At 65.5% G+C, this 11,614-nt stretch overlaps 1 protein-coding gene across 2 annotated transcripts; it reads left to right on the plus strand.

Annotated features, from left to right (window-relative positions):
- The first annotated feature begins 630 nt into the window (after window positions 1-630).
- ERFE (erythroferrone) lies at window positions 631-10,871 on the plus strand. Of its 2 annotated transcripts, XM_070786993.1 has the most exons (8): window positions 631-868; window positions 3,239-3,364; window positions 4,387-4,489; window positions 6,009-6,256; window positions 6,340-6,448; window positions 6,546-6,636; window positions 7,631-7,709; window positions 8,878-10,871. In XM_070786993.1, the coding sequence occupies exons 1-8, from the start codon at window positions 698-700 to the stop codon at window positions 8,974-8,976; spliced, it is 1,026 nt and encodes a 341-aa protein (XP_070643094.1). In that variant the 5' UTR covers window positions 631-697; the 3' UTR covers window positions 8,977-10,871. The 2 variants fall into 2 exon arrangements, with proteins under 2 accessions (XP_070643094.1, XP_070643093.1); XM_070786992.1 differs by lacking the exon at window positions 631-868 and having other exon boundaries at window positions 1,590-3,364.
- Window positions 10,872-11,614: the final 743 nt, after the last annotated feature.

Below are 11,614 nucleotides of genomic sequence, written 5' to 3' on the forward strand. Positions count from 1 at the left end.
GCCCCGTGCCCCCCGAGGCTCCTGCAGGTGAGCCTGGCGGGGAAGAATAGCGAGTCTCTGAGCTCAGGGGGGTCCGCGGCCGTGGGAAGCAGGGAGGGGTCGCCGCCTGGGAAAGGGGCGCCAAAGAGGGGCTCTGACAGTCTTCGGGCTCAGATGTGATCCATCTAGTAAGACCCAGCGCGCGGTCACGGAGAGGCGTCTCGGGATCCCCGCAGGAGGTGAGCGGGACAGAGAGGAGAAACGGGATACCCCGTGGCCTGGAGAAGGGCGTCCGGGTGCCCGCGAAGCAGACGCTGGACAGCGCGCAGGACGGACCGGAGCGGAGAGAAAACGCGCCCAACAGGAGGGGGCGCTCCGGCCCCCGCCAGCCGCGGCTCCCCAAGCCCCTGCCTCCCCTGCGCGGCCCTCCTCGCAGCCCCTGCTGACCCCGCGCCCCCGGTCCCCACTCGCGGCCCGCCCGCACCGCCCGGCAGCGTACACGCCCCTCCCTGCACCCTCCCGGTGGGGCGGGCCACCTCCCCGCACCGCCCCCCGCCAACCCCCGACGACTGCAGCGCGCGCAGGAGCCGGGAGGCGGCGCCCGGCGGGGAGGCGCGCCCCGGGCTAGGCGGGGGATTCAAGCGCGTTATAAGGCGCGGAGCCCGGGGCCGAGGAGTCCAGAAGCTGCGATCGCAGGCCAGAGGCACCCGCCGCCCGCATGGCCCCCTCCCGCTGCCCGGCGCGGGCCCTGTTGCTCGCCTACGCCAGCCTGCTGGCCGCCGCCGTGGGCCTGGGCTCCCCGGAGCCCGGTGCGCCCTCGGAGAGCCGCGCCCGCGAGGAGACGCCGCCCGGGAACGAACTGCCCGCGGGACCGGCCGCCCGCCCGCCGGTAAGAGACCGCCCGGCCCGCCCGGGCCCTGGAGACCTCGGGCCTCAGCCGCCCCGCCAGCAGCGCGCGCCCCTGGGTCCCCGGGCGCCTCTCGGGCGCAGCGCGCTCGCTTCCGCGGCGGCGGGGAGTGGGGCGTCGCGAGCCCGCGGGGACCGGGGCTGACCCGGGTGTCCCCCTCTCTACAGGGGACGGGAAAGCGCTTAGCTTGAGGGCTTGGCGCCGGAGGTCTGGGCGCTGGCCCCCTGTACAGCCCGGCGCCTTAAGGGCCAGCCCTGACCTTGGCTTTTGGGGTTGTCATGAAAAGCAAAGTTCTACTGGATTGGGGGGAGATGCCTGTTTTCTGGAGACTTCCAGGTTGGGAAACTCGTAAAGTGTAAATAACTCCATCCTCCTGAAGTTGGGAAGAGGGTATCTGTAAAAGTTTGAGCAAGTCCCTGACCCCCACACCTACCCACCCCACCCCTGCCCCCTATCTTCTTGGTGCCTGTTCTCTGGAAATAAACAACTGCCTTTCTGCCAACTGGGGAGGGGAGGGAGAAAGTGTCTGGATGGGGTGCCAGGCTCCGATGTGTGATTTCTGGCCGACACTTAGCTCTGCCCTGCTCCTTCCTTTCTGGCTGCAGAAGCGGGTGGTCCAGTTGGGGGTTACCAGGGGGTTGGGGCCTTCAGAGCTGCCCTCAGTGTGGGTGGGGCCTCCAGGCAGGGAGGGGAGGGCTCTGGGGAGGGTGCTTGGAGTTTCTTTTCTCTGAAGATGCCTGTGGGCGGTGCCTGGAGGCTCAGGCCTGCACCTCTGCTCTCAGCATCACTTTGGGAACCACGACGCCCCGCTTGGGGATGCCCCCACTGAAGACAAGTCACAGTGGCAGCCAGCCCCGATCACTCCCCAGGAGGGGCCTCCCCAGAGCCCTTGTTCCCGTCGCCCCCTGCCATTTCCCGTGGGCTGAAGGCAAAGCCTATTACCTCAGCCCCCGGGGGGACGCCAGGGGGCAGGGTTTCCAGAGGCTGGGCTGTGATGGTCAGGAAACAGAGGGGCTTCAGGCGCTTCCAGGGATGGGTTCTGGCCTTGGAGGCAGGGCTCTTTTTGAGAGCTGCTGGAGGCTGGAGACCTCCATCAGCCAGGGCAGTGGCCCGACGCCCACCCACACTGCCGCAGCCCATCTCCCAGGCCCCCAGATCAATGTGGTTCCACCTGTTTCTGTTTCAAGCCAAACTGGGGTCTGAGTCCCTCCACAGACTCCTGGGCCAGTGGGAGGGCTGGCCCAGCACACAGTCCACCCTGGACAGAGTCCTCCTGCCGGGTGTTCCCACGAAGGCGGCGTGGGACAGTGAACTGGGGTCACCAGTACTCGTGGAGAGGAACCACTGGGGGAGGCCTTGCAGGGTCCAGCACCCAGGGAGGTGTGGGGATGCCCTGGGCACTCTGAGGCCTCTCCCTCCGACCCACGTCCCTCCGTCACAGAAGCCCCATCCCCATCACACCACACCGGCTCCTGAAAGAAGGCCCTGGGTCCCTGCAGAGTGGCCGCGAGACCCGTGAGCCTGGCCGGCTCCAAGATCCCAGGGTCCTTCCATCAGCTGCCCGAGTCAGTGCCCATGACCTCATCCAAGCCCTCTTGAGCCAGTTTCCTTTCCAGCTGGCAGCCTTGCCCGGAGCCCAGACTGTCCGGGGCCTGCCGCCCACAGGGCCGGAGGCCTCTCCCTGGAAGTTGCCTCCTGGAGCTCCACCACGTCAGGACTGGTCAGCACGCAGCCTGCTGGGGGCGGGGGGCGTTTCTGGGCCTGTCACTGTCCCAGCTCGGGGCATGTGACTCAAGCCCTAAGGACAGGGAGGGGTTGCATCACCATATCTCAGTGCGGGACACCCCACCCGCGGTGCCCGCAGCAGCCCGGGAAGGGAGGCCTCGCAGCACTGAGGGTGGAAATTGGCCTCCCGAGAACTCCCCAGGGGTTGGTTGGGGTGCCTGCTGGCCGTTGGCGGCCCTGCCTGAGCCCCCAGGGAGGCCGGTGGTCCGATCCTCAGGGAGGCGCACGCACTGCAGCTCCCCTGGAGGGAGGCGGGAGGGGCCCGGCAGTGCCAGCTTCCTCTTGCCCTGAAGCTCGGCACCCCGCCTTCCTCCGCCCATGCCCAGGGTCTTCCCCTGCAGGATCCAGGCTGAGGAGAGGCTGTTCCCCAGGGATTGCCCTCCGCGGCCGGGAGGAAGGGCCAGGGGCTGGGGCTGTGCTGGCTTGGGGGCCAGCACTGTTGACAGTGACGGGGGCCCAGGGGGCTGGAGGCCAGCCCTGTGCAGCGACCTCTTGCCAAGCATTCGGTCTGCTTGGCCGGCAGCCCTGTCTGGGAGGCAAAACAACCCACTGGCGGCTGTGTTCCAGGAGCCCCCTGTGGAGCGGGCGCACGGCCTCAGCGACCCCCGGGACGCCTGGATGCTCTTCGTCAGGCAGAGTGACAAGGGCATCAACAGCAAGAGGGGCGGCAGGGGCAAGGCCAAGAAGCCGAAGGTGAGCACTGGGGCCCAGGCGGTGTGTGCACGCGTGTGCGCGCCTCCGCCCACGAGCCTTTCCCCGGCCCCACCCTGAGCACTCCCAACGAGCACAGACCCTCTGCCTCCGGCCGGAGAGCACAGAAGTGTCAAGTCGGGGCCTGTATGACCCTGAGGTCGGGGTGCCTGTTCCGGCCATTTACCTGCACCCCTAGAATGCCAGGCTCGCTGCTTTCTCTTCCCTCTCTGTATCCTGGGAGGCCTGGGCTGGGCTGCAGGGCAGTCAGGGACTGAGCAGGAGGGGCCTGCGGGTGCGCCGGAGTGACACAGTCCAGGGGCCAGCGGGGGCCTGGGCAGCCACTGGTGCCCACCGTCCTTCAGCCTGGGCGGGGCCTGGGCCCTGCTTCTGACGGCTGACCCTGACCTGGGCCCCAGTGAGGGCCGATTCCCCTGTGGTGGGGCACGCCAGGCAGCGCTGTGCCGCCCTGCTGAGCCCTGGCCTCCCTGCTCCCCAGGGCCGCCCCAGCGATGGTGTGCTGGGCTCTGAGCCTGGGGCAGCCCACTGGCTGGGCTGCCACCGGGACCTGACCCGTCACCCCCAAGCTGAGCTGGGGGCTCCCCAGGCTCCTCCCAGCAGAGTCCCAGCCCAGTCCAGTGAGGGCTCCTTGAGGACCGCCCCCCTCGGGGTGGCCAGGCACAGGGGGACTTGCCGACTGGGGTGGTGACATACCTGAGACTCACAGGCGGCCTGGAGTGCCCCCTGCCCTCCTCTGCCTCCCTCAGCCCCAGGGCTGGGCTGTGGCCTCCTTCTTCCCAGCCTGGCCCCCAGCGGCCCGCCAACCCCAGCCCTATGCCTGCAGCTTTCACTGCCTCTTCAGGGGAACTGGAGGCTGACCTCCCTCAGGGGTCAAAGCAGGAGTCTCCCCGCTCCCCTGTTACCAGCCTTTCTGGCAAGAGCTCATCGAGGGGGTGCCCACGGTGCCCACCCCCCCGCCCCGTCCTGCCTGTTCAGAAGTCCTCACTGTCAGCCTTCTCTTTCAGCTTGGTCTACCAGGACCCCCGGGGCCTCCTGGCCCCCAGGGTCCCCCAGGCCCCATCACCCCACCTGAGGTCCTACTGAAGGAGTTCCAGCTGCTGCTGAAAGGTAGGGGGTGGGTACCACACAGATACACACCCCACTGGGGAGGGGTGGGAATACACACCCCACGGGGGAGGGCAGGGCGGAGATACACACCCCACTGGGGAGAACGTGGTGGGGGTATACACCCCACTGGGGAGGGCGGGGTGGGGATACACACCCCACTGGGGAGAACGGGGGCAGGGGAGCCAAGATCGGCTGGACCTTGGTCTTGTCGACCTGTATCCGGGAGGCCATGGCTCTGGTGCTGGCCCGGGTCAGGGCTGTGTGTGGGTCGGGGCCAGGTGGAGGTCGGGGAGGAGTGGGTGAGGAGGCAGCTTCACAGAGGAGGATGGACTTGGCCTCTGTGTTCAGTAGGTGCCTGGGGACCAGCCTCCATGCCCCACCTGGGAGGCCTCTAGGCTTGCAAAAGCTGAGAGATCCAAGCCCGCGTTCCCCAAGTGGGGACTGTTAGGGAGAAGTCAGAGCTCCTTAAGCTTGCACAGTGAGCCCTGCAGGGACACCAGGGAGATCTCAGGCCTCTTTCTTCCCCTCACCTGTACCCCGCCTCTTCCCCTGACATATCTCTGCTGCTGGCTGCAGAGCCCAACGGGCAGGCCCGAGGAAGCTGCCCTCATGGGGCAGGGAGGACAGTCCCGGGAGCACAGAGAGGAGCAGGCTGGGGCCGGAGGCCGCAGAGGGTGAGAGCAGAGCTGAGGGGGCTCTAGCACCCAGGGCGGTATCCCTGCACTGCGGCCAGCTGCCAGGCGTGGGCTCTGAGTACCGACTAGAGTTCATTTCACTGTGAAGAGCTCTTGAGTCTTTTCGAACTTCTATTTAATGTACTGGGGCTTCCTTGGTGGCTCAGATGGTAAAGAATCTGTCTGCGATGCAGGAGACCCAGGTTCGATTCCTGGGTCATGAAGATCCCCTGGAGGAGGGCTTGGCAACCCACTCCAGTGTTCTCGCCTGGAGAATCCCATGGACAGAGGAGCCTGGTGGGCTACAGTCCACGGGGTCGCCAAGAGTCGGAGACGACTTGAGTGACTAACAACTACCCTTCATTTAACTAGACCAGCTTCAGCGGCTGAAGAACCTCCACGTTCTCTGCAATAATTTCTTTACACTCAGCTTCTTTCCCCAAATGACGGGTCTGGCTTATCCTACTGTATTTCCTGATTCAATAATAATGTAAACAGAGAAAAAGCAGCAGCAGCCCTGGGATGAGAAGCGGTAGGATAAACAGGTGAAGCAGGAGAACGGGGTCCTGGGTGCACCAGCCCTGAGCTTCCCGGTAGCCAAAGCGTGAAAGGAAACGCGAGCAGCCGCGGGATCGGGAAGCCGGTTCCTAAGACCATGCAGCCCAGAGCAGGTCTCCCGTGGAATCCCGAGCGCGGCGCCCGGCTCGCGGTTCCGGGGGTCACCGGTAACGGTGCCCGCGATCTCAGCGGCGCCCAGTTTTGGGGCAGGTGTTCGGGAGGGACACGGCGGGGCGGGCCGCGAGGGGGTAGGGGTCCCGGCGCGACCACCGCCCGCTCTGTGCCAGGCGCGGTGCGCACGCGGGAGTGCGCGGAGCCCGAGCCCGGCCCGCGCGTTCCCGCCGCGGTGCCGGCCGCGCGCCCGGAGGACGACGAGGAGGCGGCGGCGGGGGGCGCGGGCGTGCTGGCGCTGCTGGCCGCGCCCCTGGCCCCCGGCCCGCGGGCGCAGCGCGTCGAGGCCGCCTTCCACTGCCGCCTGCGCCGGGACGCGTCGGTGGAGCGGCGCGCGCTGCACGAGCTCGGCCTCTACTACGTGGTGAGTCCGGGCCGGGCCGGGCCGGGCCGGGGCCGGGCGGGCGCGGCGCGGCGGGCCCGGGGTGACCGTCTGTGCGCCTGCAGCCCGACGCCGAGGGCGCCTTCCGCCGCGGCCCAGGCCTGAACCTGACCAGCGGCCAGTACACGGCGCCCGTCGCTGGCTTCTACGCGCTCGCCGCCACGCTGCACGTGGGTGAGGCCCGGACCCGGGCTTGGGGAGGGGTGGGGGTCGCCCCGCCGCCCTCGCGCCCCGCCACCCGGTGATCACTGCCCCCGCGCCTCCCCTGCAGCGCTGGCCGAGGCGCCGAGGCGGGGGCCTCTGCGCCCCCGGGACCGCCTGCGTCTGCTCATCTGCCTGGAGTCCCGGTGCCAGCACCATGCGTGAGTGGGCGCCTGCCTCTTCCCTCGGGGCTTTCCCCCGCCTGCTGGCAAGGTTCCTCCAGCCTCCTGGCGCCCGCCCGCTGCCTCAAACCGACCCTCCGCAGCCCGCACCCGCCACCCCGGTCTCCCCACCTCCTCCATCCCACCTGAACCCAAAAGGGGCTGACTATACCATCCCTTGAGGAGAAGGCAATGGCACCCCACTCCAGTACTCTTGCCTGGAAAATCCCATGGACGGAGGAGCCTGGTGGGCTGCAGTCCATGGGGTCGCTGAGGGTCGGACAGGACTGAGCGACTTCACTTTCACTTTTCACTTTCATGCATTGGAGAAGGAAATGGCAACCCACTCCAGTGTTCTTGCCTGGAGAATCCCAGGGACGGGGGAGCCTGGTGGGCTGCCGTCTATGGGGTCGCACAGAGTCGGACACAACTGAAGGAGCTCAGCAGCAGCAGCCCATCCCGCGATCGAGATGCCAGCGTCGAGTCCTCAGAGGCCTCCCCTGCCCGGTCTGTGCGCAGGGCCCCTCCCCATCACTCTGCCGACCCATCCATCCTCCGGTTGATGTCGGTTCAGAAGGGCTGGGCTGCCCTTTCTGTACCCCTGCGCCCAGACAGCCCGGGCGGAGAGCAGGTGTGCCACAGTAGTGGCAGAAGGCGTGCAGGAGTGAAGTTCACATCTCACTCCAGTTTGGGAAGCTGCGCAGGGCTTGGCCTGAACCCAGACTCCCAGCGGCCCGCCTCGCACCTCCAGCTGCCCCGTCGGAGCCTGGACTTGCGGCCCTGGCGGCACACACTCCGTCCTGTGCGCTTCAGTCCTGTACTCACTCCTGTTGGGGACCCAGCCCAGATCCCCAACGCCCCCCCAGAAGCCTGGCCAAGGCTGCCGTTTCCGTGGTGCCTGGCCGGGTGCTGGGTGATGGGGGACACATTGCAGGTGGTGTGCGGGGTCTGGGGCCGGGGTCTCAGGCGCCCCCTCTGTCTCCTTTGGCCACAGCTCCCTGGAGGCCGTCGTGGGGCTGGAGGGCAGCAGCGAGCTCTTTACCATCTCGGTCAACGGCGTTCTCTATCTGCAGGTATGTGGGGCAGGATCCACCGTGGGGGACCACCGCTGGCAGGGAGACGTGCTGGTGGGCTCGGGAGCTGTGGGTGCAGTGCCCCCCGCCTCCAAGCCCTGATGAGGGTCAGGGCAGCATGGAGCACTCTCACTGGTCCTGGCAGAAGCAAGCTGTTACTGGGTCTCCCTTCCCCGCATCTGGCCTGCCCCCGACACCTGTCCTCTGCTCTGCTCCTCTGTCTGTTTTCTGACCTCCCAGGCCTCCCATGTTGAGGGCTGGCCTGAACCGGCCCTTCAGAGAGAACTCAATTGGGCAGGGGAGCGGTGGAGGACAGTGACAGAGGTCAGCTGTCCCAGGGAGGACATCACGGCCCGCTGGCCCACTGAGACCGCGGGAAGCAGACGAGGTTATTTCCGCACAAAACCCCGAGCAGCAGTCTCTTTCTAGACTGTGAGGATTTAGGGCAGGTGGTCGAGAAATGGATGAAAAGGATTTCCTGGAAACAAAAGTCTAGTTGCAGATGTGTTGAATAACAGCTTACATGCAAACGGTCCTAAGTAGGCCAGGCCTGTTCTGAGCGCTTCACATAAATTACTTATTAACCCACCGTGATGTGAAGCGGGTCAGGGAACTGTGGCACGGAAGGGTTAAGTAGCTCGCCCAGGCTCAGCCAGCAACGCCAGAACTGGGGGCCAGGCTGTGGCTGCAGGCGCTGTGGCTGTTTGCTGAAAGGTCTGGTCCCTGCATGATGACCTCAGGCGGCATGGTGGGCCTGGGGTCCTGAGATGGAGTGCCCAGCTTCTGCGTTTCTGGGAGCTCCCGCTTCACATCTGGTGACGTGACCCTGGGGTGTCTGGACCACATCTGGAGTAGCCAGGCCCTACTACTGGCCTCATGATGGCTCTACCAGAGGGCTCAGTGGCCAGGCCCGTGGTGGAAGGGGCGCCCTCTCGCCTGAGTTTTGCAAAGAAAGCTTGACTCTGGCCCCGACTGGAGGCTCGCCCCCACATGCACGAGCTAAGGGAGCCCGCCAGCCAAGAGGCTGATGGAGCTGGGGAGAAGGCATGAGAACAGGGGTCGGAGGTGCTGGGTTTGATGGTGAGGTGTCTGGGCTGGCGGGGCAGGGCGAGCAGTCGGCGTGCCTGCGGGCCGCAGCGTCCGGGCTGACCGCGGAGCCTCCCTGCAGGCCGGGCAGTACACCTCCGTCTTCTTGGACAATGCCAGTGGCTCCGCCCTCACGGTGCGCAGCGGCTCCCACTTCAGCGCCGTCCTCCTCGGTGTGTGAGCGCCATGCCTGAGTGTGAACAACCCCGGGGGCACTGTCGGAGTGGCAGAGGCCGTGGGCAGGAGGGAGCCCGCCAGACTGCCCACCCTGGCCACCGCAGCTGAAGCCAGAGACGCCACGACAGGCAGCCAGCGGAGGCCACACGCACACTGGCGGTCCCGGAACTCCGGGTGATCCCGGGACGCCGTCTTTTCCAGGGAGGGGTTTCAGCATGCCCAGGTGCGGGCGTTTTTGTCCGTGCCCCTCCCTCCCCCTCTGCTGTAGACGTGGACTCCTCCTGGGCAGCTTGCTCCGTGGCTGAGGTCCGGCCGCACCTTTCCCATCTTCCCTAGGGCTCTCGTGGGCTGCCCACTGGGCATGCCGAGGGGAGAGGCCGCCCAGCCTGCCTGGTGCCCACCTGCCCCTCTCCCAGCTGCGCCTTTGGCTGCCATGGACCTCAGGGCACTGCTTGGCCTGCAGGGACCACAGGGCCCGAGCCTGTCCTTGTGGCCTCTGGGCACAGCAGCCTTGGGCACCAGGGACATGGGATAGGGGCTGCCGGAGACAGTGAGTCCAGAGCTGTTCTCACGTGTGTGTGCGAGTCCACACTCATGAGCTCACCTGGCCTTCCCACCATCCCCTCCGTTGCAAACCCCCTCCCAGACGAGGTAGTCTTGCCTGTCCCCTTGAGGCCCTGGCACGCTGCTCGGGCCCACCTGCCAGATGAGAGAGCTGGAATGTCCCTGCAGATTAGGGGCGGCCAGGCCCTGTGCCCTCATCTGGATGGGTGAAGCTGTGGCCCCGCAGGCTGACAGCTCTGGGTGCCCAGTCACCACGGTCCAGCCCCGCTGGGTCCATCCAGCTCTGGGCTCTTCAGAGTGTCTTCCCCACTCGGGTGGCACTGTGGCCCCAAGTTCAGATGGGCGTTGTGGGCAGGCTGGGGAACAAGTGCCTGCTGCAGTGGTGATGGGATTCGGGGTGGGGGGATGGCGGCTATTCCCGTGGACAGATGGTGTCTGAGAGTTCCTGCCATTTCTTGATGCAGGGCCCCTTTGGCCTGCTGAAGAAGTTACCCCACCCCCATTCCTGCATGGAAAGAAAACAGGCCATAGGAACACCGGTACCACAGGAGCTCCTGGGGGCCAAGATGGTCTGGCAAGGGTGCCTCCAGGCCTGGGAGAGGCAGGGGCGACGACTGCAGTCACCCTGCTCCTTGACTTTCTAGCTGGCCTGGGGTGAGCAGGTGACTGGTCCCCAGGAGCCCTCAGCTTCCACCCCACAGTCTGACTAACGGGAGCCCCAGGCACCATGTGCACAGACCGACCGCTGGGTGCCCTTTGGGGGGCTGGGCACAGTTCTCAGTAGGACTCGCCCCCACCCTACCAGGAAGCGCCAGCCGGCTGGCGTCCTGCCTGCCCACCCCCGCTCCTAGATAAGGGTGGCACGGCCACGCCCTCTCCTGCACTTCTCTGTACCCAGCAGGCACAGATACTTTAGAAGAGCTTTCACCCTGGGGAGACGCACGGTCCTTTTTCTCAATATAAGTGTGTTATGCAGCAATTAATTGAAGTATTTATTGTATAACGTTGTCAGGTGGAATATATTTATGTATAAAAACTGCCTGTTTGAGTATTTTTTTATGTGGTTATACAAAGTTACAGAAGCAAAGGGCCGACCTTAAAAATACAGAATCGGAGTCCTTTAGGCCAGGCTCCTGAGGACAAGGGGCGTTCTCCAGGGGTTGGAGGGGGAGCGTGGGTTTGGCCAGGGAAGCCCCACGCCAAGCCTCTCCCCACTCCAGGAAGCGGCACTCTGGGAATTAGGGACACGTGCTCACAGACTGGTGCCTTGTCGGCTGTAAGAAAACGTTTGGCTGAGCAACTTGCGCGGTTTCCCATGTCTGAGACGCCGAGGCTCTCTCCTCCTGTGATGGCACACTGCCTCCGCAAAGAGGGAGCCTGGCTGTCCGCGCTGGGAAGGGGTATGCTGGAAGCATTCCCGAGGTACTTGCAGCAGGGAGGCCAGTCCTTCTAACGGAGCTGACGAAGTGATAAGGCCTGTGTGCAGGCTGGGCGAGGCCCACAAAGATGACAGAACAGCTTCAAAAGCCCGTCTTCAGAATCTTACATCATCCCGAGGCCAGCATTCACACAGAAAGACCTGAAAGCCGTCTCACTACGGAGCTTTACCAGCAATACCAGTGTCCTGCTCTCTGTGTGAAGAAGGGCGTGAAAAGAATTTTCGAGTTTGTTTTCCTGGGGAGGCTCATCACACGATTTTAGCATCTTGGACAGAAGTGTTGCTGTGAAGCCTGACTTAAGCCCAGCCCAGAGCCCAGTACGCGCGCCCCTGAGCCAGGAGGCCGGGCCTCAGGCCACACGGGGCCGCAGTGGGACTGCCCAGCCCTGGAGACGTGCGCGTTCCACACCTGGGCATCCAGCAGCAGTCTGGCATCACAGGACCGGAAATGAGCGGCACTCGGGTGTTTTGGAGGGCCCAGTGGGGCACTGCTCAGCTATCAGCCTGACCTCCTGGCTGAGCCTGGGCTCACGCCGCCTTAACACTTTGTCACCTTATTTTCGTCTGCAGAGATGGAAGCAGCCAGCTCCTCCAGCAGCCCTGGGTTCTGGCGCTGGCCTGTCGAAGCCAGTCACCGCCT

The sequence above is a fragment of the Bos indicus genome, chromosome 3, assembly GCF_029378745.1.
Source record: "Bos indicus isolate NIAB-ARS_2022 breed Sahiwal x Tharparkar chromosome 3, NIAB-ARS_B.indTharparkar_mat_pri_1.0, whole genome shotgun sequence".
Taxonomy (NCBI): domain Eukaryota; kingdom Metazoa; phylum Chordata; class Mammalia; order Artiodactyla; family Bovidae; genus Bos; species Bos indicus.